This window comes from Eumetopias jubatus, unplaced genomic scaffold (assembly GCF_037043125.1).
Source record: "Eumetopias jubatus isolate StellerSeaLion01/CBP00866 unplaced genomic scaffold, mEumJub1_p1.0 scaffold_9, whole genome shotgun sequence".
In the NCBI taxonomy this organism is placed as follows: Eukaryota; Metazoa; Chordata; class Mammalia; order Carnivora; family Otariidae; genus Eumetopias; species Eumetopias jubatus.
The window spans coordinates 630,507-657,407 of NW_028274815.1; the positions used below are offsets into that span (position 1 = coordinate 630,507).

Genomic DNA, 26,901 nt, shown 5'->3' on the forward strand with positions numbered 1-26,901 from the left:
ACCGCCGTGCAGCACACGCCACGGTTTGCGGAGGTCTGCTACGATCGTTTGTCCTGGGGCCGCTGGGCGGCTGTCGGTTCCACGTCCAACTCCCGGTTTGGGCTCAGGTCATGATCTCAGGGTCGTGAGATCGAGCTCCACATCAGGCATGGAACCTGCCTGGGATCCTAATAAATAAATAAATCTTAAAAAATAAAAGACCATTTGTCCTGTTTTGAGGATTAATAAGGCTTATCACTGCTTCCCATTTTTTCAATACATAGTGATGCCCGAGACACTGAAAGCGTGTTCTCTAAAACGTGGTCACAGAAGGATGTTCCGGACAGGAAGTACTTTCCCAAAGGACAGAACAGCTGCAGGGCCAGCAGGTGGCTGGGATCACCAAAGCTCCTTGTCTGTGGTTAAGTCATTTCCACTGAAATTCTTATTCTAAATCCCTATTCAATAAATACTCCGAATTAAATTTTAACTTTGAATTTTTTTATAAAGGGTGAGAACATATCACCACGTCCTTGCCACTCCGTCAATAAATTAACGCAGGTTTGTATGTTGCTTTCTTACTTGACCCATATGTCTGTGCCTGCGCTGATTTCCTGACAAAACTGAATTTCTGGGTTTGTGAAACTCAACAGCAAGTGCAGGATGAAGCGGCCCCACCAGTGGAGCCAACATTCTGGGAGCTCCTGCGTTGTGTACACAAAAGTCAAGGCAAATGTACAATTTTGGGCAAAAATGAGAATACATATTTTATTTCACAGCAATCAAGAAATTGAAGGTGTCACAGATTTGGACTACTACAGTGTATTTTTATCGTAAATCTCTTATCTTTCTGTAAATAGTTAAACGTCTGCTTCACTTGGACAGCAGGGGAGACACCCTCTGGACCTTTCCCTGCACACCCCCACCCTCCTCAACGTGGATCCAGTCACCATATGCTTCTCGCTGCTCAACTCTTTGCCGACCAGTTTGGTTCGAAATCTTCCTTAGCGTGAAAGACACTTGTTCACACTGCAATTCAAGCCACTGAATATGAACTTACGAGACGGGTAAAAAATAAGCTGTTTCTGTGTGTGTGAAAACAAAGTACAACTGCCCCCCTCAAAATTATGCACATGCAAGTGGAAGACAAAAAGGCCCTGTCACATTTCCACAGTGTATAGGCCAAGTGAAGGATGCTATTACACTAGGAAATTCAGACGGCTCTGTACTGTGACCGTCCAAATAATGACGGATAGTGCAAAGTAACATGGCCTCCTTACGTCCACCACGGACCCTCCCGCCACAGGCCAGGGCAACAAGCTCATCCTGCACCTGCCCTCTGCCTCACGTGTGCTCACGTGGTTCCTCCCCTGGGCCTGGGGCCATGACGTGGGAGCTCTTCGGGAGCCACGGCACCAGTCCACACCTGACGGGGGGCTTCCAGACACAGGCTGCAGGCACAACAGATTGAAGATCGGACAGAACACAGAATGCTACTTTGAAGTCATTTCTTATGTTCAATAGAGAAGATAATGTATCAAGAAGGAACTGGAAAACACATCAGGGTAAAAACACTGGACCTATCTAGAAGATTCTATCAACTCACTTGTAAAACTGTCAGAATTCAGGAAATCATTTCTCTACTAAAAGTCCACGATTGTCCATGGAAACATTATATATCCGTATTTCAAGATTGAATTTCAGAATCTTTCGAAGTGTCACCTCTTAAGTTGCTAAATGTAAATGCTTTCATAAGGACATTTTTTTTTGAAATTTGAAGAATATGTTTCACTTGGAAATAACAATCTTAAAATTCAGACAACTCCTCACAAACTATTTTTTTTCAAGCCCACATCGAGAGCCAGCAGCATTCCCTTTATTGAACACTGCACTTTTAAACACCTGGGTCTCTATTCACCTGTGGTCCTCCAGCTAGGTCCACACTGGACAGAACCAGGAGCATGGGACAGCAGCCTGGAAAGTGGACACTACAAAGTGAGAACAGACCTGTTCTAATAAAATTCATAACATGTTCCTGAGCACCCTATTTTTAAAAAAGTGAAATTTAGGAAGGAATATAATCTTGCTACTTGTTATAAAAATCTATTAGTTGCAACTATTTCTATTTGTAATCTTACATCCTGAAAAACTCGCTCAACGGGCTCACTCACGTACTTTCCATGGAATCCGGACTTCAAGGCCTTCGTACTGTAACACTTGTAACTACTGTGAGAACCCAAAGGAGCTGCAAGCTTCCTGTCTGAGGGCCGATTGGGTGGTGTTCCTCCTGGGTCTTGGCTTCCTGTGCTCACAAGTGCGTGTCTTCTCAGGACCTTGCTCCCGGGGTCTCATGTAAGGCGGCTCTGGCCCAGGCCTTCTCAACCTCGGCACTGCTAAGGTTCTGGGTCACATCGTCCCTAGCGCAGGTGCTGCCCTAGTCACTGCAGGAAGCCCAGCAGCATCCCTGGGCTGCAGCCCTCCAGGGGCAACCCAGAACGTCACCGACTTGGCCACATGCCACATGGAAGGCCACCGGTGGCCACGGCCCTGAAAGTAGAGTGCAGGGGGTGATGGTACCTACGCATGGACAGCATTGTTTATCACTTGGTTCCAAGTTTTCACATTGCTTGAACGCTTTCTAATTACCAGTAACCACACAGATGACATGAACAACTCAGCAAATTAGGGAGAACTCTGCACAGACACCACCGATTTATACACTTTCACCAGGAAGACACTAAACATCCTACACAGATCCAGGCTTAACAAACATTCACACGGACAGTAGCATTTATTTTGAAGAGCAATTGTAAAGTGTGCTCTATGGCGCAAATCCTCTGTACAGACATGAGTGGGCGCTAACAAGGAAGCCCACAAACGACGACGCGGAGGAAACCTGAATTCCACCAAGAAAACCACCCCAACTGTTCCGGCTTCACTCTTCCTTCCTTTTCCTTTCTCTTCTCTTCTCTTGTAGGGTCTTCAGGTCAGCCATCACATCCAAAGTCTTTCGGACCCATATAATCTGAAAACAACCATTGTGAGATGTGTTTAGCAGTGGGAAGCACACACAGAAAGAGGACTAGAACCCGGAGGCTGTAACACACATACCACAATGATCATGGCGTTGAGCAGCAGTGGTGCCGAGAACACTATGGAAATGAACATCCCCCGTGAATCGAAATACTGGTATTTTGAAAATAACCTATTTTAGGAAAAAATTAAAAATTACTTGGCATAACAAAACAATGTTGTTAGTGCTATTCTCTAACATGAGGCCTCTGGACAGCTCTTAGGTCAACAAAGGCACCTCCATCTACCCCACGACCGAACCCACCCGCAGCTCGTTCAGCAGCCTGCCCACACCGCCCCCATCAGGAGCACACAGTCAGTCCCACAGCAAAGAAGGCCAGGACCCAGGGCCCAGGGCAGATGGGGGCGGGAGTAACAGCAATCAACCCGAGGATGTTCTGGGCCGAAGGAAACACTTGCGCACTCTGGTTAACAGCGATCGGACACCCACTGGAACGTGCTCCAACAGTAACAGCTCCCGGGCTTCTACGGGCCATCAGGTCCCGAGCTAGTCCGAGACAGGTACAGAGCCGGCACTCTGCCTGGGTGAACTCTCACCCGCCCGCTGCTCTCACACAGGGGAGGCTCGGGGACACTGGGTCATTCAAGCTGCCCGAAGGCAGGCCAGTAAATGGCAGAGGATGGCCGATCCAGGCATCCCTCTGCGGCCAGCACTGGAACGTGCAGATCCAGCACTGATGAAGTACCCCACAATTCATCAGCTCAGTGACCTGGAGCCAGTGGTTGGCCCTGGAGTCGTGGCTGTGAACCGGCAAGACAAGCCATACTTAGAGCTTATGCTACGGGGCAAGGGGTTCAGATCATTAAGTCAAAACACACGTCGTGACTGATGTTCTGGAGAGAAACGAAGCAGGAGGGTGCAGATTTGGGCGTGGACTGAAGGAAGGCTCCCGACGCTCCGTGTGTGTGAAGCCAGGAGCAGCGGCTGAGACTGAGCTGTGGCCACGCTGAGGCCGCTCGCTGCCTGGTCGAGGACACGGAGGGGCTGGGACCCGGGGAAGCAGGGCCCAGCTCGGGAGGTGGCGCTGTCACCCGTGTGAGGGCAGGCACCGGCAGCGGTAGACAGAGCCACACTCATGGTGTGTTTCAAAGGCCAAGGACCTCCTGGGGAATCTCTGCGTGATGAGTGAGGTCTCCGGCCTAAGTCATCAGGAGGAGAAGCTGCCAATGCCGAGATGGGGCAGAGTGCCTTGGGGACAGCTCTGGAAGGGGGCCGGGGGAGAGGTACTGTCCTGGTGCTTGGACTGCCCGGTGGCGAGGCACAGGGAGGAAACCACAAAGAGCTGGAAGAGGAAGCTGGCGGCACGGTGTCCTGGAAACCAGGGAGCTGGTGGTTTCAGTGGGGAGAGAGTCGAGGACAAGTAACCCACAGACGGAGACTAACTGTTGGCCGGGCCCCACGCAGACCACGTTGTCACGGACAAGAGCGTTCCTGCTCCGAGGTGGGGTGCAGGCCCCAGGGACAGTGACCCCCGTTCAAGACTCCTCGTGAAGGATCCTAATGGAGAGGCCACAGGGCGCTTCCCACGATGAGAAGTGGGTGCCTCGTCAGTGTGCCCAGCTGAGGGGCAGGTTCAGAAGGGAACAGCCAGGACACAGGGGCGGAGGTGTCGGGGCCACAGCCGTACCCCAGAAGCACAGAGCAGCGTGGCGGACAGGCAGAGCGAGGCAGGGCTCGTGCAGTCTGGCTTCTTCCGTGTCCTCAGTACCTAGCTGAGCAAGGAGGCCTGGGGGATGGAGCTCGAGCAGGTGTTGCCAGCCGGGGCGGGCCTGCACACCATCTCACGAAGCATTCAGCAGCCTCCTGGACACGGCCAGATATTAGGGCTCCGAGGGCAATGTCTTCAACTCCTTCCTGCTCAGAGACTAGAAGTTTTTCTTTTTTCTTCACATTAAAGAGCAATAAACATTTCAGCGCTTAGAAATGTCAAAACCATTTTAAGCTCACAGGCCATATAAAAACAGTTAGTGGGCCAGATACTGGCTGTGGAGCATTGTTTGAAACCCGTGTCCAGACACACGTGCGAGGGTCCCAGCTGATGCACAAGGCTGAGGGTCACAGACAAAGCCCTGTCAGGGGGCACAGCATGTCCAGCGCACACGTGTGGATGTGGGTGCGGGGCTGTAACCAGGGGCAGGGCCGGACACTCGAGCAGGACAAAGTGAGAGCTGGAAACAGGGGCAGAGGACAAGCAGAGGGCAGGGATGCTGCTGGAGATGGTGGTGATGGTGCACCAGGGCTGCCTGACCGAGCAAGGCCACAGGCATGGGGGTGAAGCTGCTATCGAAGAAGGGCGGCCCTGGGTTTCTGCGGGGATGATGCTCTGAGGCCTCAGGAGGACTCGGCAGCTCCACGGAGGGCCGAGGTCTCACAGCACACCACCCGCCGCCCTGATCACACGTGGACCGTGTTCTCTCTAAAAATGCCACTTTCTTTACTCTGCAGCTAGAGCTACTTTACAGAGGCCCCCTGAACTCTCTCACGCTGTCATGAACTGTGTTAACTGATCTTCAAACCCTAAGAGAGCCGACAAGCCATTCCTCAAAACTAAAGCTATCAGTGCAGAGGCCCCAGGTCTCCAGCAACCGGTCTTCTCTCGCTTCCCTGACTCCCCGGTCTGCGTGCAATGCTCCCGTTGGACAAACCGCTCTGGAGTGTGGTTCCTAACTACGGTCAAAACGAGCAGAGCGCTGGCCTACCTCCAGTTCATTGCTGCTACTTCGTTGATATATTCAGCACAATACACTAAAATTACTGGAAAAGAGAGAAACCACATGTCAGGATTTGGATGACTGATTATTCATCATTACAGAATTATACATACTCTTTTTGCAATGACATGTTTAACATAAATATCACAGAATACCAAAAATTTGATGAGAAATGTAACTTCTATTTTAGGAAAAGTGTGAGGTCAAAATTGGAGGGTTTTAAAATTACAGAACACATTCCTTTAACGGAAAAAAAAAATGAGGAAGGTCAAGACACATGAAAGCCTCGATGGTCTCAGTCAAACAGTGCAAAGCTGCGGAGCATCCAGGTCTGGTGTCTGAAGACCCAGTGCCCACACGCATACTACTCTGCCTGAGCTCCTACCTGACCCAGTCACGGTTCCCGTGTTGGAGACGCCACACGGAACACGGCCGGAGCTGTGAGACCGGGTGCTTGAGGCGACCTGCTTTCCTCCCTCACGCTTCCACCCACCAGGGACACTCGTGACACCCGCCCAGCGGTACTGGCGGCCACAGCCCTCCTGGAGCCCAGAGTCAGAAGCAGGCAGCTGTTCCAACCCTGACCGAGAGCCTGCTTAGTACTGCGTGCTACATACACTGACCTGCAGGACAAATGGACACAGCGGAAAACAACAAAGTGCTGCCGTGAAAGCCCGATGCTTTCATTTCTCGGGGAAGTTAAAATGTGTGAACCTTCCTGTCCTTGACCCAAATCACAAAACAGATTACACCGGGCTTTGCAATCTCTTCACTCCTTCCTCCATGAAGGGCCCAAGGAGGCACATCAACAAAGCCAAAGAAGAGAGACAGAGAAGAGAGGAAAAGACAGGCTGAGACACAGAAGGCGTGGAGCAGGAGAGCAGCACCATCTCTCCCAGGCGCTCCTCCTCAGTTGACAGCGTCATGAGTCTCGGCTGAGCCACCCAGGGGGCTGAGTGACCTGGGGGTTAGGGAACCTCTCCCTGTTTCATCCATAAAACTGTGGCAATGATGCTGCACTGAACAAAATCAATCGTGCTGGCGTGAGAGTTACATGAGTCATAGAATACAGGCACACATGTAGAACATCACCTACTTACTGTCCCCAAGTGTGCAAAGTCAGCCCTCTCTTCACCCTCGAAAATAACAAACCCACAGAGTTAAGTTTACAAGCTGTTTCTAACCTGTCAGCTCATCTGCTCAGGCCGTCGCCTTCCTCCAAGCACACACCATGCTCACTGCAGGGAGCGCTCACCCTGGCCCCCACCCTACACACGCGCTGCGTGGCTCACGCCCGCATGCCCTGCACACCCCAGTTTAAGTGTTCTTGCACAGCTTGAGCAGGGCCCCTACACAGTGCTTCCGGCTGCTCTTCTTTTTGCTGCCTTGTACTTACCACAGTTGAGAGCAACACAACTAGGTCTGAAATGACTTCACGAACACTGGTGTTGCCCAACTAAGCTCTTCGAGGCTAAAGGGAGGTGAACACCTCACGTTTCTTAGTACAAGCCTGATCACAGCCCTCGGGGCAGGAAGGAAGGGGCGACTCTCCCCATTACTTGCTGTACGGGGATACCTGGGCAACACAAACTCACTGCCTCACTCCCTCCTAAGACAACCTCTCACTGAGATGCCACCTGGCACCTGGCCATCTCCACAGCAACTGAAGTCAGAACGTTTGTTTATTCTACTCACCTAAGCACAGGAAATGTCCGACCTGTAGTTTATACCTCTGGGATGAGAGACATGTGAGCAGCAGGCACAGAATGTGGAAGACAGCCAGCCCTATGAGCCACGGCTCGGTCCAGTCTGTCTGCTGTAAGACACACCGCTTGAAATTCATCATCTCACGGTCGTCAGCTCAAATGGAGGCCAGGCTTCACGACTCCTGGGTCAGGGAGGGCAGTGGTCCCTCACTCCTGAGCATCCAGAGCCTTTCCCCAAGGCCTCACAGAAACAGGTGTTAGAGAAGGAAAGGGGGGGAGGGAAACAGGAACGCTCTACACTGCAACCGCGGTCCACGGATTTTAAAGAAGAACATCACTAGGTTGATGTTCGTGCACACGGAACTGACTGCACCATGGACTTGCCCCTTCTCTTTACCGAACGGAATTGTGTTTTTAAGGTTTCTAAGGATCATCACCCCATGACTTAGGAGGAAGTTAAGTGTCTCGTTCAGGGGATGCACCTCGTTACTCCAAGACTTAAAACACTTTAGACTAATACTTAAGGCCTTGGGAAATCGGAGGCATCCCAATTTGCCAGCTTTTATTTTCCCCAACCTTTCTAGCAACCTTCCAAATAGTACCAAGATGTTGTGTCTCCTGCACTTTACGGTGGGCATGTCTGCACCCCCAGATGCTCAGATCCCCCTAGAGATGCTCAAACCCGCCCCCAGATGCTCATACTCCCCGTCTTCAGATGCTCGGATTCCCATCCCCATAGGCTCAGATTCCACCCCCAGCCAGATGCTCAAATCTCCCCACAAAAATGCTCAGATTCCCCCCAGAATGCTCAGGTTCCCTCCACAAGCTCAGATTCCCGATGCAAACTCACACCCAAGCCCTGCCTTTCACTTCTCTCCAGCAGAGGAGGCGGGACGTGCCTCGGGGTCCCGCAGAGCCCTCTGGACTCTCTAAGCGTCCCCCGCCGCTCCCGCGCGCCTCGGCACGGTAAACTGCCCACGACTACCTGACCCCAACAACGTGCAGAGGGGACAAGAGAGAAGGGCGGAGGAGAGGACGTGGACAGCGCGAGGGCAGCACCAGGAGCTCACACGGCCCCACACCCCACCGACTCCAGCCGCGGTCGGTCCACACCGCCCAGACCCGCCCCAGCATCCCGACAAGCCCTGCCCAGGAACGTCCCGCCCCCCACCAAGCCCCGCCCCGTCGCGGCCCGCCCCCACCAAGCCCCGCCCCGTCGCGGCCCGCCCCACCAAGCCCCGCCCCGTCGCGACCCGCCCCCACCAAGCCCCGCCCCGTCGCGGCCCGCCCCCACCAAGCCCCGCCCCGTCGCGGCCCGCCCCCCCACCAAACCCCGCCCCGTCGCGGCCCACCCCACCAAGCCCCGCCCCGTCGCGGCCCGCCCCCACCAAGCCCCGCCCCCACGCCCCATCCGGGGTAGTCGGGGTCAATAGCGGATGCGGGCAAACCCTGAGTGGCCCCAACTACCGTCGCCCGAACTGGGGGCCAAGAAGGCAGCAAGTTACCGTGATCACGGCAGGAATGCTGACAGGGAATGAGCTGACTGAGAAGGCGGACGGCATCGTCCCCGGAAGACCCACCCTCACCACCACCGTCTTGCCAGCCCCGCCCCGGTTGGATAACACAGGGAACGCCTCCGGCGTCCCCTCTCGCGGGATTTCCACTGGTCGCGAAACCCGCCTCGTCCCAGACATCTCGCGATATCTCCCTGTGGGCCCGGTATCAGGTCCGCATCTCGTGGTATTTTAAAGAAATACGGCTAATAATGAAACTGAAAGTAGGTTTCGAATTGTTTTCCCGTCCCGGCCGGGGGAGGGGGGAGGGTGAGAGTGTCTGTAGTTCTACCCTAACGGGGTGGCGCTCTGGAGGACCAGGGGCGGTTGGGCGTCCTTGCCTGCTCCCGACGCCAACCCCGGATGCCCGAGGGGGACAAGTCACCGCGCTCCCGGGGGACGGAGGGGGACAAGTCACCGCGCTCCCGGGGGACGGAGGGGGACAAGTGACCGCGCTCCCGGCGGACGGAGGGGGACAAGTGACCGCGCTCCCGGCGGACGGAGGGGGCAGTGACGGCGCTCCCGGGGGACGGAGGGGACAAGTGACCGCGCTCCCGGGGGACGGAGGGGGACAAGTGACCGCGCTCCCGGCGGACGGAGGGGGCAGTGACGGCGCTCCCGGGGGACGGAGGGGGACAAGTGACCGCGCTCCCGGCGGACGGAGGGGACAAGTGACCGCGCTCTCGGGGGACCGAGGGGGCAGTGACCGCGCTCCCGGGGGACGGAGGGGGACAAGTGACCGCGCTCCCGGGGGACGGAGGGGGCAGTGACGGCGCTCCCGGGGGACGGAGGGGGACAAGTGACCGCGCTCCCGGCGGACGGAGGGGACAAGTGACCGCGCTCTCGGGGGACCGAGGGGGCAGTGACCGCGCTCCCGGGGGACGGAGGGGGCAGTGACCGCGCTCCCGGGGGACGGAGGGGGACAAGTGACCGCGCTCCCGGGGGACGGAGGGGGCAGTGACGGCGCTCCCGGGGGACGGAGGGGGACAAGTGACCGCGCTCCCGGCGGACGGAGGGGGACAAGTCACCGCGCTCCCGGGGGACGGAGGGGGCAGTGACCGCGCTCCCGGCGGACGGAGGGGGCAGTGACCACGCTCCCGGGGGACGGAGGGGGCAGTGACCGCGCTCCCGGCGGACGGAGGGGACAAGTGACCGCGCTCCCGGGGGACGGAGGGGGCAAGTGACCGCGCTCTCGGGGGACGGAGGGGGCAGTGACCGCGCTCCCGGACTCCGAGGGAGCGGGGGGAGAGAGTGTCCGCTTTCCCAGGGCCACACAGGGTCTGGGAGGGACCCACTTTTTCTGGCAAATAACCTGTGGGTGCACGCCCATCACCTGGGGTAATACGTAAATGCGGTCTGAGTGCACCGGGGGCGGGGCCTGAGGTTGTGCCGAACAGGCACGGGGGTGAGGGTCCTGCCGGTGGGGCACCCCAGTCGAGACTAGGGTCTCAGGATGCTCTGCGTACCCTCAGCTTGGAGCTGCGTTCAGATCGCTGCTAGTCACTCGGTGTCCAGAAGCCTGTGCCTCAGGAAATGGCTCGGGACACGAAAATCAGCGCAGGGCATGCCCTACCAGGGGCAGGTGACAAAGCGTGTGTGTGCGGCCACCTGTGGGCTGTCACGGGAGGCCGACAGGTTCCCGCAGGGCCCGACAGCCGCGTGCAGAGACAGCCCCCGCCGCCTGGGTGGAGTGGCGGCGGGACGCGCGCTGAGGAGGGAACCCCGCCTCCGGGGCACTGGGCGCTGAGCAAAGCTGAGCAGAAAGGACGGAAGGAATGGCTTCTCGGCAGGTGGCATTCCTGAACTGCGGGATCAAACAAAAGTTCAGCCCTGCGGGGCTGCCCCAGGGTCCGAAACGGCGTCGGGTGATGGGGCGGGCCCCGCGGGTCCTGGCTTCAAGGTGCCTCGTGTCTGCCTCTTCAGGGACCACCGCGCGGCCCCCTCCGCTCCCTGCCCCACGCCTTCTGCCCCGCCTGGGGACCTCGGAAAACACCTGCTAGGCCAAGTCCCGCCCTGCTTTGAACACTTCCTGATTATGCTTCTGGCGTCTCTTCCCCGCTCCCTACCTACCCCCCAACTCTGTGCCACTGCGATCCTTTTTGTCTCATTGCACGTTTCAGTTTAATCTTTGCCCATGGTCCCGCGCACAGAGCCTTCCCTGCACCGAGTCAAAATCCAATGCGCGACCAGATCCTGGAGGTGGGATCCGTAATAGTGTGTTTAACACAGAGCTGCTGTTCCTGGCCTGGGGCTACATCTCCCCAGGAGGTGACCTTGCCCCCAGCGGCCCCCGACCGCCAAGGGCTGGGGCGGGGCGGGGCTGGGTTGGCCGCGGTGTGGACCGGGTCCAATCGAGTTTCAATTAGGCGCCAGCAGGTGGCAGCACCCCGCCTGGTCTCAGGTCCTGCTTGTGGAGCCTTAGCACCTTTTTCAATGTTTGCAACAAAATGAATTTTCGAGTATTCTGTTGTTGAATTGAGAGGTTTTAATCTACACCATTTAATTTTAGATGGAGAAATAATTTTTTCTGAGCATCATGGGATAGTCCAATCTGTTATTTTTGACTCATAGATTGCTGTTGCAAAATTGCAGTCATTTGAAAAATGTGCTTGTGAAAACTCCATAATTATGGATAATAAAAGTTTTATAGATTAAATCAACAAATTTAGTATCTTATCTTCATTTTATATTTTCTATTTTAAAAAAAGTATTTATTTGAGAGAGCATGAGTAGGGGGAGGGGCAGAGAGAGAAAATCTCAAGCAGACCCCCAGCTGAGTGGGGGAGCCCAGTGATGCAACCAGATCTCAGGACCCTGAGATCAGGACCTAAGCCGAAACCAAGACTCCAGTGTTCAACCCACTGACCACCAAGTGCCCCTTCACTTTATATTTTCCGTAATCCATGAATGTGTCCCTACCTCAGTGCTCACAGAAGTGGTGACTATGTGGGTTACACATGGCATCGTGCTACTTGAGATGGTTTGTTTCTGTCTTTCTCTCTGACTGAGCCTCTCCAGGGCATTAACCCATCTTACGTGTCTGCCTATTCTACATTCTCAGCACATGGAGGACATAAAATACACATCAAGTGTATAATACTAGAACACAATGACTACACAAAGAAAAATTTCTAGACTCTGGGCAGGAAGGAGTTGAAGACATTGCCCACGGAGCCTAAATACCTCCTACAACAGTAGGAGTCTCTTCCCTCTTGGCTGTGGGGCTAGAAGTCCAAAATCAAGGTGCCACGGGGCCACGCTCCCTCTCCAGGCTCTGGCAGGGTCCTTCCTGCCCTCCTACAGCATCTGCTGCAGGACACCCATGGGGGTCCTTGGATCTCGGCGGCATCAGGCCAGTCTCTGGCCTGCAGTCCTGCCCCTCCTTGGTCGACCTCTTCTGTTCAGGGCACAGTCCTGGGCTAAGGCCCGCCCACTCTAGGATGACTTCATCCACCCTGTTGCCAGGGGGTCACATTCGCAGGAGTGGGGGTCACGGCTATCCTTTGGCGAACACCATCAATGCACAAAGGTGGTGCAAGGGGAGACAGCGCTGTAACTAAGGGCACTTGCTCAGGAGTGTGGCATCACCTTAGGAGAGTGGGAAGGGGTTCTGCGCATGATGGTCGGGAAAGAGAGAGGCCTCAGTAGGGTCTCGACTATGTGGGTGTCAGTTGTCACTCAGGGAGGAGACACTGTGTGCAGGCATATGTCCTCCCTAAGATACAACACCTGTGTAATCACAAAACTACCTTCTTTCTGGGACCCTCTGCTAAGTCACTTCAGTCTTCTGTCAGGCCAGGGCCCCAGGGCCACTGCCGTGGCTGGCCCCTGTGGTGACACCCCGTCTCCACGTGCATTCCTTGCCCAGAGCCCATGAGTGTCTACACGATCCTTGCCAACACAGTGCAAAGCACTGGATTCTGCAACCATGAGTTTGCTCAGGATAATTGCTCCAAACATTCTTAATGGTTTATTCCCTAAGTGTTGTGGCTGTTTGCAGTAATAATACAGCTTTGTTTAAGTGGGGTAATACCCCATCACAACTTTGCTTCCAACTGTCCATTTGCATTCTGCTATATAATTATGTTTTTATGCATATCGTTTTTTAACTGCAGAAACCTTTGAGAATATTCCAAGCAGTTTGGATACTCGGATATGGCAGTGTGCGACTCACTGGTAACAGCTGTTTGCTCAAAACTGGTTGAGTGCAGGGCGTGGACCGCATGCTCCTCCTTTAGCACCAGTGTGCCTGGGGATGCTTTGCTTTTAACGTTAAAAAGGTAAGATTTAAAATACATATGTAATATATAATACTAGAACACAATGACATTGAAAGAAACAAAAGCCTATGTGACCCACTATCATGTAAGTAACACAAATACAAGGATGGTGATTTTCCTTTGCCAATAGATATTTTTAGGTGGACTTTTATTTATTTATTTTAATTTAAATTCAATTAGCCAACATATAGTACATCATTAGTTTCAGATGCAGTGTTCAATGATTCATCTGTTGTACATAACACCCAGTGCTCATTACATCACGTGACTTTCTTATTGCCCATCACCCAGTTACCCCATCCCCCACCCCCTCCCCTCTAGCAACCCTTAGTTTGTTTCCCAGAGTCAAGAGTCCCTCGTGGTTTGTCTCCCTCTCTGATTTCTTCCCATCTAGTTTTCCCTCCCTTCCCCTTATGGTCCTCCCTGCTATTCCTTATGTTCCACAAGTGAGTGAAACCATATGATAATTGTCTTTCTCTGCTTGACTTATTTCACTTAGCATCATCTCCTCCAGTCCCATCCACGTTGATGTGAAAGTTGGGTATTCATCCTTTCTGGTGGCTGAGTAATGTTCCATTGTATATATGGACCACATCTTTATCCATTCATCTGTTGAAGGGCACCTCCGCTCTTTCCACAGTTTGGCTATTGTGGACATTGTTGCTATGAACGTTGGGGTGCATGTGCCCCATCATTTTACTACATCTGTATCTTTGGGGTAAAGACTCACTAGTGCAATCACTGGGTCATAGGGTAGCTCTATTTTTAACATCTTGAAGAACCTCCATACTGTTTTCCAGAGGGGTTGCACCAGCTTGCATTCCCACCAACAGCGTAGGAGGGTTCCCCTTTCTCCGCATCCCCGCCAACATCTGTCGTTTCCTGACTTGTTAATTTTAGCCATTCTGACTGGTGTGAGGTGGTATCTCATTGAGGTTTTGATTTTTATTTCCCTGACAAGTGATGTGGAGCATTTTTTCATGTGTCTTTTGGCCATTTGTATGTCTTCTTTGGAGAATTGTCTTTTCATGTCTTCTGCCCATTTCTTGACTGGATTATTTGTTTTTTGGGTGTTGATTTTGATAACTTCTTTATAGATCTTGGACACCAGCCCTTTGTCTGTAATGTCATTTGCAAATATCTTCTCCCATTCTGTCAGTTGTCTTTTGGTTTTGTTGAACTGTTTCCTTTGCTGTGCAGAAGCTTTTTATCTTGATGAAGTTCCAAAAGTTCATTTTTGCCTTTGTTTCCCTTGCCCTTAGAGATGTGTCTTGCAAGAAGTTGCTGTGTCCGAGGTTGAAGTGGTTGCTGCCTGTGTTCTCCTCTATGATTTTGATGTGAGACAGGATTTCCTGTCTCACATTTAGATATTTCATCCATTTTGAGTTTATCTTTGTGTGTGGTATAAGAGAATGTTCGAATTTCATTCTTCTGCATGTAGCTGTCCAATTTTCCCAACACCATTTATTGAAGAGACTGTCTTTTTTCCACTGGATATTCTTTCCTGCTTTGTTGAAGATTAGGTGACCATAGAGTTGAGGGTCCACTTCTGGGCTGTCTATTTAGGTGGACTTTTAAATAATTTTCTCTATTTTGACTTTCAACAATGAATCTTTATTATTGTATAATAAAATGTAACGCATTTTATTAAAATTGTTGTTGTAAAATGGTGACAGGTTTACAATCACTGTATAAAAGAACTGTTTGAGATATGCACATTTGTTCATGAAATATTAGCATTATGCCCACTCTAAAATAATTGGCTTCCATTAGCTTTGAGAACAGGAACATGAGCAGCATAAGATTGTGCTGTAAATACTTAGGGCTCTTTTTATTCACCTCAAGGGAATTTGCAGGGGCTCATAGCTGAGTAAGTGATTTCTAATAACTTGAAGCAAAACCTTAAACACCTCTCTTTCTCTGCCCATCAACACCACTGATGACACTTAAATTTTCCTGAGCTGTGTGGTCCCAGAAAACCATGAAAGTTGACAGCCCACCCCCCAAAACATTTCCATTCCCACAAGGTGGAGAGATGGGGGCTAAAAGCCAAGGACTACCCTGGTCCTAAATATTCAGAGACAAGCCCCCCTCCATCCTCTTCTGTGCCTCCTTTCTCATAAGACCCCATGATTCTCCCTCTTACTTATGAATATTCAGATCTAATTCAGTTAAGTTATGAACTCATTTGGGAATAAACACGGCTTACTTTTCCTAAGAATTTAACTGCCTGCCAGAAACATGCATGTGCAGGCTTTGAGCTCCAGAACCCTGTGGGCCACAGCAAAATACAACAGAGGATTTGGAAAGACCACTAATTCAGTGAGTTAAATAAAGTATGACTTACAACATTGACCACTTTTAGGAGAAATATTCCTGCAAAAACAGAAGGTGTAGAAAAAATAAAGAAAAAAAATGGACATAAAAAGTTTTCCAGAATATCCTGAACATCTTAATCTCATTTTTTTAGTTTTGTATCTTATGAAGCAGAGCCACCCTTAAAGCTTATCCTTCTTAACATGTTATTTAAAATACAATATGTTTAGAGAATTTTACAGCTTTGTGGAGCTTGGAGACCAGATCAGTTCACTCATTTTATAAATAATCGCTGTTACGTCCCATACAGCGGGTGGGGGAGTCCACTGAAAGCTTTCCCTTCGGATGCGCCAAGCTATCACGCTGTATCAGAGGACCCTGTGTGCAAATTTTATTTTATTTTATTCTCGTGTGTTTTTTCTACACAGGACTAATGAGCATCATCAATAAAGCAGATACGAGAACTTAATGCACCACCCTGGTGGAGTGTTATTTGGTATTGGCCCATCTCCTTTATGGTTTGGGTCTCTCAGCTGTGTCATCAGCTCTCCTGAGGAGACTACTAGCCACCATCCGTGTGACAGGATTCCACCCACGGCTCCTTGTCCTCCTGGTTGGATCTGCCAGCACCTGAAACAAAGCTGCACTTACAATTCTCAGATGCCTTTATCCAGAGTTACTTTCTTTCTTTCCTGCCCGATCTGCAGTGGAGACATGCCAAGGTTGTCCAAGGTTGCTTCAGGTCTGACTTAGAGCACCAGGGTAAACTGAGCACTAATAATATCATGCCGCATCCCTGCAGAGAAAATCAGCTTCGAGGGCTTTACTTCTTAGGTGACGGTAGGAAGAAGAAAGAGAAAAGGGAAACAAGATTTCTGTAGCATTTATACAGAGCTTGATCCATGGCATTCGAGTTAACCTAACGTTGATATGAAGAGAAGCACGTGCTTTCCTTTTGCACAATTATGAAATACTCACCAATATTCACAAACTGCTCTGTGAGTCTTCAAACATTTTTCCGGCTGAACCATTTTCCTCATTTTTAGAGCAAGTCTTGAATGCCGTTCTCAGAAGGAAGAAAGGAACAAAATTTAAAAACACTGTTATATTAACAGAGTTTAACCCAAGAAAGAAAACAAGAAGTAATCAATTTAAGGGGAAACTCCATGTATACAAACCTTGAAAGAAGGTGGGACCGATCTCTGTGAAATGGAGAAAATCACTCATACCTTATATATCGATGTAAGACACTACAGTTAATGTGGGGAGGAGACACAAAGTAACCCTGATCTTTGCTTTGAGTGATCCAAGTAGCTGGGGAAACGTTCTGGTCATAACCATCCACACAGGGGGTAGAGAAACAAATATCACGGTAGAATGTGGAGAGCGGAGATACGAAGTCAGATAGTAGGAATGCAGATTGAAGAATAAGTAGATATCCATTTATTTCTTTAAATAGAAGCTTAGAAATATTGTATTCGAATTTGGAATTTTAAAGAGACTATTACATTTCTTATTTGGCTTTGACTTTGATATTTGAATATAGTTTGAATTTCATTTCCATATTTTTGTATTAAGATCTCCTTATTAAATATTCCACGATCATCTTAAAATCTTGCAGTGAGTATTTAGTACTTTTTTTAACTAAAGACAGAAGCTACAGGCAAGCAGGTCACAACCTGTGAGAACAGAAGGGCAGTTTTGTGGATTATTGGGTGTAGCAATGACGGGTCTGCCTCCCTCCTCAGGGAGCCCAGGCCCGTATGTTGTAGGGCTAGAAGAAGCAGCAACACCATAGTTGGCGGTAGAGGACAGGTGTCAGACAACAGTCCAATCTCCTGAGACATCAGCGCCCTTTAGGCATGATGGTGCAATCGGGCGTTTTCATCAATACGCGTTTCACCAGCCCAGAGTGCCAGGTGTTTGTGAGAAATAAATAGGACAGCCACATATCCTGGTCAGCACGGAACATGCTGGTTTACATATTTCTTCATAAATAATTACTAGTAGCAACCTCTTTTGTGTTCAAAACTGCCCTGTTTTGGATGATAGATTTCAGGGTCACTCAAGTAACAGGGTACATGGTAGGATCAGTGGGTTCAAGATTACTTTTTGGCTGTAAATGACTGGTTTTGTCAGGAATGATGTTTTACATGAAATTACAGTGATGGATACACAAGTCAAGACATCCACGGTGTGATTACTGGGAGCAGCCTAGTGGGCATGAGGCCTCCAGTTTCTGGCCATCCAACAGGAAGCAGTCCCTGCAGGGGGCCGGCCTCTAGGGGCTGCCTCCCTGAGCCCACTTGGAGGTCTGTGGCTCACAGGTGGAGGGCTCGGCCAGCACGATGGGCAGACGGTGGGGAAAGGAGAGCAGGGCTCCCTGAGCAAAGGCATGGCTCCCCATCACCATGGTCACCAGCGATGCCTGGTGGGGAAGCTGGGTGCAGAGGGCCTTCTGTGCAAAGGGGACCATCAAGTGCACGTATATATGAGAAAAGAAAAGAAAAAAATAAAATGATACCATTTACCATAGTCATTATATCAAAAGTCATCATATACCTGGAAAGCATGTGTAAGTATGTATAAGGCCTTTACACCAAAACTATTAAAACATTAATGAAAGAAGTGAATGGAGACCTAGCTGCATGGACGGATATGCTATTTTTTGGGACGGAGGAAGTGATATACTGAGAATAAGATTTCTCCCTAAATCAGAGCAGGTACTTTTTGTTTGTTTGGTGACAAGACCCTCAGTAACCTAAAATTTACATGGAAACAGAAAGGACCAAGAGGAGCAGGGAATCCCGGCAAAGAGTGAAGATGAGTGTACGCTTACCCAATATCAAGATTTGTACAGAGACCCGATTTAAGACAAAAGTGGTGTGATGTGACAATGGGAAAGTCTTTTTAGTGAGTGGTGCTGGATCGACTGGGAGCACTTGGTGCGACACTCAAATCTAGATGTACTGTGAGTCTAGACATGAAGGCGAAACAACCCAGCTTCTAGAAGACAGCTTGCAGATATTCTCCTTTGTTACTGGGGTAGCAAAAAAATTCTTAAACAGGATTAAAGAAAAGCTCTGATGATAAAGGAAAAGGAATTTCTATTTATCACAGACCCTATTAAGAGTTTCACAGGGGATGAGAGAATGTTTGCAACACACATAACTATCAGGGATCATTACAGTGATAATAATACTAATGTCTACAAATAGGAAGACTTTCAAAAGATGCAAAATACATGAATGGGCAATTTACAACAGGGAGTCTCAAATGGCCAATAAGTATATGAAAAGTTGCTCAATCCCATTAGCCCTTGGGAAAATGAAAATGAAAACCACAATGACAGAAACAAGCAACCCAGTGAAAAGGCAACTTACAAAGTGGGACAGAATATTTGCAAACCACGTGTTTGATAAGGGGCTGATCTCCAGAATATATAAGGAACACCTACAGCTTGACAGCAAAAACAAGTAGCCTGATTAGAAAGTGGGCAAAGACTTGAAAGGCGTTTCTCCAAAGAAGGCATATAAATGTCCAAGAAATATATTAAAAGATGCTCAACATCATTAATCATGAGGGTACTGGAAATCAAAAGCACAATGAGATATCACCTCACAGCAGTTAAGATGGCTATTATTTTTTAAAGTATGTGTTGTCGACAATGTGGAGAAATCAGACCCTTTGTGCACAGTTGATGGGAATATATCCATCAGCGTGCAAACGCTGTGAACAACAGTGTGGAGGGGCCTCAGGAAATTCGAGTAGACCCATCACATGATCCAGCAATCCCACCTCGGGGTGTTTATCAGAATTAAGTTCAGGATCTCAAAGAGGCACCCGCACTCCCATTTCCAGAGCAGCAATATTCACAGCGGCCAAGCTAATGTTCAGCGATGCATGGACGGACAAAGAGAATGCAGTGCATACTCTCCCACTGGGTTAGAATTCAGCTGTAAACAGAAGGAAATCCCGCCATGTTTTTAATAACATGGATGAAATGTAAGGCCTTCTATAAGCCAGTCATGGGAGGGTAAACACTGAATGATTCCACCGGACAAGGTGTGTGAACTAGTCAGACCCGTAGAAGCAGGGAGCAGGATGGGGGCTGCCCTCATGCATTTTGTCTTGTTTGATTTTGAGAGTCTCTTCCTTACTGTTGTGATGTATTTATACAATAACCTAGTATGTGGCACAAACACCAACCTCGTACACAACACATACGAATATCACAGACATACTGCTACATAAGACGAGCCACACACACATGCACACAGAAGCACGCGTGCATGTAAAATACACACACATCACCTCTAAGAGGTGTGAACCGTAAGCTGTGGTGTTAAGTAAGGGCGGGTCTTACCTCCAGTGACGGGTGCAGCATTCAGGTGTTCTGAGCAGGACTGGACGGCGTGGGTGTGTTCACTTTGGGCACTAAATCAAATTATAACGTATTTGTCAGTTTACTGAAGTGTGTTACACTTTGGTATAAATGCGAGTCAGAAAGGGTAAACTAAGCGTAAACATATCAGTAAGGAAAACAAGCCCTATCAGTCTGATCTAAAGGTCTCCGCACCATGGAAGCTGTCCTCACACCTCTGCTGTCCCTAGAGACCCTGCAGAGTGCTGACCGCTCTCTCGCTCCTGCAGGAGGGAGCCCATGAAGGCACTGGTGCCCTTGCCCCAGCCCCTGTGTGCTTGGCCATGATCAGCAACCTGTGCTCCTGCTGCTAATCCCTGACCCGCCGCAGGGGCAATGCATACCACTTCTGCCATCTTGTCCCTCAGCAGCTGAAATCCGTGTTCTGTGCCAAAAATGAATTTTCTTACAAATTACTCTGTCATTATTGTTTTTAAATAGATCTTTCATGCAAGTGGGCTTGTTACTTCTTCCGTACATATTTAGAAGACCAGAGAGCTGAGGGGACAGGTACTTTCTGAACTCAATCATACCCAGTGGTTCTTCTCACCACATAGGGAAGAATTGTTGAATTTGACTCATTGTTTCAGTGGGCTAGCTGAGAAATTTATAAATTGATAGTGGGATTTCTTAAAGACAGTCCAGATGATGAGGTGGGAAACATTGTGTTTGATGTGGGAGGAATTCAGCCCCTGAGATATTATTTACAAAATCGCCCACTGAATCTTATCACGGGAAAACAGATTTCATTTTCAAACACTTAGGTTTGAAAATCGTCTAAAATTCAATACCTGTGGCCAAGCCTTCAAATGCTTTGAAGGCTTCAAATGCTTTGAATGCTAAAAAGCTAAATAGCATTGAACTTAAAAATGCCTTTCTTCCCAATGCTTAGTTGGGCTCTTGGCTGCTGGGTAGCCAGGATGAGGCTGGTCCTTCCCTTCGTTTTCGGTCTCTCAGCGAGGCGCAGAACCTCACTGACCTCCCTGCCTTGAGCTCCCTTGGAAGCCCCTGGTCCAGCCTCTTTTCAGCTGGTTTTCCAATAACTATGTCTTCGGTGTTGCTGAGCTGATTTGATAAGTTGTGAAAACAATGAACACTTTAAAAGGCTAGTTTCACATAATTTCCAACCACATAAACAATATAAAATAAAGTTTATAAAATGCTGATGAAAGCACATAATCTTAGTCTATTCCATGCCTGATACTCACCCAAATAATCATCAGATTAAATATGTGTGTATTTAAATATATATAGTAAATAGTAAATATACATGTGTAAGGATGAAGTCACCTTCAACAGGCCTGATATGACAAGCTCTTTGTTCTTGGATCACAAAACATTCGGTTATTGATAATGTGGAGGGAAGAACATCATATACTGCATGGTTTAGGGTGAGCGCAGAGGATTTGGATTCATTTTTACCTGGGCTTGAATTTTTGCAACTTGTGAGCTTATATTATTCCTGACAGAAGCAGGACTTCTCTGAGGATGAGCTTCCTCATCGTAGGGATCTACCACATGGTTTGTGTGAGTATTAAATAAATGTGCACACACAGCATGCACACACACAGCACACACACAAGCACATACCAGGGAGAAGGAAGACAAGCTCTGGGCTGAGCAGTGAGGTGAGCCCGTGAGCTGCTCCGGGGTCTCTCTGCAGGCCTCCTGCAGGGTGCATTTTGCAGGTTGGCTGGTGTCGTGGAGCCCATGTGGAAGCGGGTGGAGACCAGGTGCACACCACCTGGAGAAAGGAACAGGACCATCCCAGTCTGAATATGAGGTTCTGGGGCTTTGGACCAGAATTGCTGCTTCTCTCAGCATAGCCAGCCTCTGGCTCAGCATCGCCTCTTTTAACCAAAGCATAGACACACCAGTTGTGATCTTTGGGAGAGGATCTGAGGGAAAGACCCCGCAGAAGCACCAGTGTCAAGACTTGGTCCCTTTCTTGTTAGGAATGGTTCAGAAGAGGAGAAAAAAGCCTTGGGGTTGGCAGAGGATTGGTGTCTGTGCTCACCTAGCAATGCTGGGGACTATGTGCCGTGCATACTGACACCTCCTTCAGACTGGTTCCCAGGCCCAGATCCTGTCTTATCTCACAGAGCCGGGATCCCTGGTCCTGGCAGTGTTCTACCACAGGACCTTGTGCATGTGATCACCAGCAGCAGTTTCTGTGCTGTATTTTTTACTGTAGAAAAATGTGCATCACATAAAGTATATCATTTAACCTTTCATGAGTACAGTATTGCATAAGTACATTCACATTGTTGTGCAACCATCTCCACCAGCCAGCCATCTCCAGAAATTTTATATTTTCCCAAACTGACACTCTACCCCCTTCCTCAGCCTCTGATGCCACCAGCTACTCTCTGTCTCTGAGTTTATTGACTTTATGTCTTTCATATAAATGAGATTATAGGGTGCTTGTCCTTCTCTGACGGGCTTATCTCACAGGCATAATGTCCTTAAGGCTCCTGTATGCTGTAGCGGGTGTTCCTTATGAAGGTTGAGTGATATTCCATTGTATGTATATTCCACTTTCTGCTGAATTTTTCCAAAATTTTTTCTTTATCGATTGAGCTGATTGTGTGCTCCCCCCCCCACCTTTATTACTATAGTGCATTACATCTATTGGTTTTCCTATGTTGAACCATTGCTAGGATATATCCAATCTGCCCACTTGTATTTTAATGGATGGTTGGATTCTGGTTGCTGGTATTCTGTTGAGTTTATCTGAGCCCACATTCATAAGGGATACTGGTCAGTTGTTTCTTGTATTGTCTCTGTCTGGCTTTGGCATCAGGGTAGTGCTAGCCCCCTAGAAGGAGTTGGTAAGTGTCTCTCTTCATGCATATTTTGGAAGAAGTTTAACAAGGGTTGATTTTAATTCTCTTTAAATATTTGGTAGAATCAGCCAGTGAAGACATTGGGTCTCAGGTTTTCCTTCATTGGGAAATTTTGATTACTGAATTAATCTCTTTACTTGTTATAGGTTTGTTCAGATTTGTGTCTCTTCCTGATTCAGAGTCAATAATTTGTGTGTTTCTATGAATTTTCCACCACTTTATCAGGGTTATCTAATTTATTGGCATACAAATGTTCATAGTATTGTCTTATAATCATTTGAAATTCTGTAAGGTTGATAGTAATATACCCATTTGAATTTTTTAACTAAATATTAGAAGCAGGCAAGGACTATACAAGGAGCCATGCTTCTTAAAATTTAGAAGAGTACATAAATCTTTGCAAGAAGACAGGTGGAAAAAATACAGACATTAAGGAACCCTGTGATGCCTTTGGAGGATTTATTTGCTCTGACATTTGTAAATAATTAACACATGCTCACAAATTTCTTGATGTCACTACTGGACTTTCCAAGCTACACTTCTAAAGGAGGTAGCCTCTTACACTCAAACTTGAACTTTAAATTATAAACCAAATCCCAGAGCTCAACTGTCCATGGGACAAAATGCAGTGAATGCAGGAATAGTAGTGACAGATAACAGAGTTGGACCTCATGGCCATGGTTATTCTACTTGGCCCATGGCGGCTGGTGCTGCTTGAAATCCAGCACGTGGCACTAGGCCAGCCTCTGGGGGACACTGCCAAGTCAGGACAGGGAAGCTCAGAAGGTTTTCTTTTTGTTTTCTTGTTCCTTTCCTACATGAACACAAATACATGTCCTTGTTTACTCGCACGGTGTTTGTCGTCTTAAAGCATCATGGTAATGCCTATGTTAGTTGTCTTTATTTGGGGGATAACTGAACTGGTTCCTTTATGGGAATGGGTCTATTGACTTAGTAGGGAGTTCTTGTTCCAACGTCTGGTTGGCATGTGAGGTAAACTGTTTACATTTTGTCTTCCCCCCAATAGCATCTTTATCTCTTTGTTTGGGAAAGCATGATTTGGGAGCACGATTGTTGCTCTTTCCCCTGGCACTCAAAGGCCCATGCGTCTGTGCTTGTGTGCACTCCTGCAGGTGCCGGGCCTGTGGGTGCTCACAAAACTGCACTTTTCCTCTCCCTCCCTCTTCTCTCCCCAAGCGGTGTGCGTGCAGGGGGGTCACCGGTGTCAGAGTCAGACTGTTCAAACCTTAATCAATCACTTTTCTCCCCTGCCCTGAACCTCCACCTGTTAATCTTCACCCTCATCCTGTGTGTGCATCAGAAACATGGCAGCACAACAAAATCTAGCTGGCCATAAAACAAATTAAGTTACGTTATCTTTCATGGGTGAGATTTGTAATTTTCCATCTATAAAGTTATTAGATTCCTTTGAATTTTGAGACAAATAAGTAAAGGCTTGCTAAAATTTAACTGTTTGCTAACTCCAGAAAACTCTTTTAGATTGTTGTAGCAGATCTTGACTGAGTAAAATAGCTGGGGCCTGAAGTAGAACAACCATTGGTTCTGAACATTGACTTATTGGCAATTAGTTTCTAACTGGTTGACCATGTTCAGTTACTTAACTTTGACCTGACGTGTTTCTGTAGACTTTGCATAATGCATGTCTCAATTTCGTCTCTGTAAAACAATACATGATTTGCTTAAAAAGCTCTTTATCCTAATATCATTTTGGAAGCTCTAAATAATTACTACCTAATAAGTGTTTGGGACAAACATTTAAATCACAATAGTAAGTAATCTCCAAGAGCCCTTCCAAATGGATCAAGATCTTTATGACCTTCATTCTTCCATTCAGGGCCCCACAGCTGCTCCTGGTTACTTCCCAACCTGAGATCAATATTTTTTTCTCTGGCTTTCAGTTTTACCTTGTGTGCCTTGACTCTGGCCAAGGATCCAGCTTTTCAGCATTTCCCACCCTGTGTGCAAAAATCTTGACGTTACCCTGCTCCCCTGCCATCAAGGAGGATGGGTCTAAGTTTGTATTCCTACTAAGTGTGGAACTAAATTCCATAGTCTTGTCTCTCAACACACCCATGTGCCAGAGCTGGGTGTAACAGGTGCCTGCCCCTGGGTTCAGATCTAGCTCTGTCACTTTTTATTTGATCCTGGGTAAGTTCTATGAACTCTGAGCCTCAACTTTTTTAATATGGGAAATGGGATAATGAATTTCTACATGACAGCATGTGTAAAAAAGGGACACAGACATGGCAATTCCAAAGACAGTTGGCAGAATGAGGTATGTATGTTATTCTGGACTAAGTAAGGGGGATAGGCATCTGAGACTTCAGAGGGAAGGGATACAATGCACAGGGAGATGAAATAGAGTTTTCATGGCCTCTCAGGAGCAATGGGGCACAGAGAGGACGGTGATCCCACAGCCCCTGCCAGGTTCCTCCCTGTCCACCACCCAGTTCACATCACAAGTCATGACCATGGTGACAGCTCCCATCTGGGACCTGGTCCACCATCTAAATTCATTTAGGCAGTTGAGGGGTAGGTGAAGAGGTTTTCCTGAATCTGCTGGGTCTAGATTGCTTAAAAAAAAGATTTTATTTATTTATTTGACAGAGAGAGAGATAGCAAGAGCAGGAACACAAGCAGGGAGTGGAAAAGCAGGCTTCCCTCAGAGCAGGGATCTCAATTCGGGGCTCCATCCCAGCACCCTGGGATCATGACCCGAGCTGAAGGCAGACGCCCAATGACTGAGCCACCCAGGCGCCACTTTAGATTGCTTTTTAACTGCACATAGTCTTCATGCAAAGTGTCCTGCCTGGGGGTGGCTGCCTGTGGCCACCAGAGTGGAGATCTTCAGAAGTTCTGGGTCTTGAAGAGACCCTGTTGCTCCAGTCAGCAACACAATGGCTATGCACAGTGCTGGACCTGCAGTTACCTGTGTGCTCTGTGACGTTAGGTGAGCACCTTCCCCTTCCTTAGTCTTGGTTGTCCATTTGTAAGCAGAGTGCGATACATTATAATTGACTAATCCACATGAAGCACTTGGCATTTTATGCAGGCGTTTATAGTTTCAAACAAAAGGAATACAACATAACTCATTATTTATACTACTTCCCTATAATCAGTTCATTGTTTTCTAAGTTACCTAGATTTGCAGTCTACAAACCAGATTTAAAGATTTTAGTACTTTTATTTCTCCAGAAAGTTTTCTCTATTAACTTCCATGCTTTTATCAAGCCCAGCTAGTATCTTTAAAATCATGGTTCTGATCTCTAGGTCTAACATCATCCGAATGTCTGTATTGAGTAGGTCCCTGTCAACCGGTACTACCTCTTGTTCTTTTTGTTGAGGTGATTTTTTCCATCTTGTCATTTTGGCCAGAGGAGAATAGATGAATGAGAGAACAAAATGCTAACAGGGTAACTCCTCCCTAGAAAATATACTCTAAGCAAATCAGAAAAGACCTGAAGCCAGTGGGAAAAAAGGGGAAAGATAGAAAAAAGAAAAAGAAAAAGATAAAAACAAACAAAAACAGAATATAATCAAATATGATCAGGCTGGTGCATAGATCATGCCACACACTAGATTTTGGGTGTATTTTGGTCTGTTAGAAGAGAGTGCCTCCCAAAATTTTAAAGAAAGAAAGACTTATATATGTACAAAATAAGGGTTGATACGATGAAAGGATGGAATATGACTGTAAAGATGAAAATTATAAAAAATTTAATAAAAGGATTTGATAAGATAAGAATTTGTTTGAAAAAAGAATGAAGAGGATTAAAAAAATATAAAGGGGGGAGAGAACGTGATCAGGCAGGAGATTAGAACAAAGCCATACACTAGAGATTTAGGGTATATTTTGATCTGTTAGAAGAAACTATATCTCAAAATTTTACAGAGAGAACAACTTATATATATATATATATATATATATATATATATATATATATATATATGCCAAAAATAAGGGTAACTACT

At 48.2% G+C, this 26,901-nt stretch overlaps 1 protein-coding gene across 3 annotated transcripts; it reads right to left on the minus strand.

Moving 5' to 3' along the window:
• Positions 1–2,751: 2,751 nt before the first annotated feature.
• On the minus strand, positions 2,752–9,110 carry TMEM18 (transmembrane protein 18). Of its 3 annotated transcripts, none has more exons than XM_028099551.2 (5): positions 8,996–9,110; positions 7,480–7,600; positions 5,773–5,827; positions 3,091–3,184; positions 2,752–3,004 (listed from the first exon to the last, which is right to left on the minus strand). In XM_028099551.2, the coding sequence occupies exons 1-5, from the start codon at positions 9,050–9,052 to the stop codon at positions 2,915–2,917; spliced, it is 417 nt and encodes a 138-aa protein (XP_027955352.2). In that variant the 5' UTR covers positions 9,053–9,110; the 3' UTR covers positions 2,752–2,914. The 3 variants fall into 3 exon arrangements, with proteins under 3 accessions (XP_027955352.2, XP_087882424.1, XP_027955353.1); XM_088026298.1 differs by having other exon boundaries at positions 7,480–7,597; positions 8,996–9,107; XM_028099552.2 differs by having other exon boundaries at positions 7,480–7,672; positions 8,996–9,077.
• Positions 9,111–26,901: the final 17,791 nt, after the last annotated feature.

Bases quoted from the DNA above. Each gene is read 5' to 3' on its own strand.
- TMEM18 (XM_028099551.2), bottom strand. From the start codon at position 9,052: ATGCCGTCCGCCTTCTCAGTCAGCTCATTCCCTGTCAGCATTCCTGCC. The intron at 7,601-8,995 runs GTAACTTGCTGC...TGTGTCTTACAG, and splicing joins GCATTCCTGCCGTGATCACG to CAGACAGACTGGACCGAGCC. The intron at 3,185-5,772 runs GTAGGCCAGCGC...TTCCTAAAATAG, and splicing joins GTAGCAGCAATGAACTGGAG to GTTATTTTCAAAATACCAGT.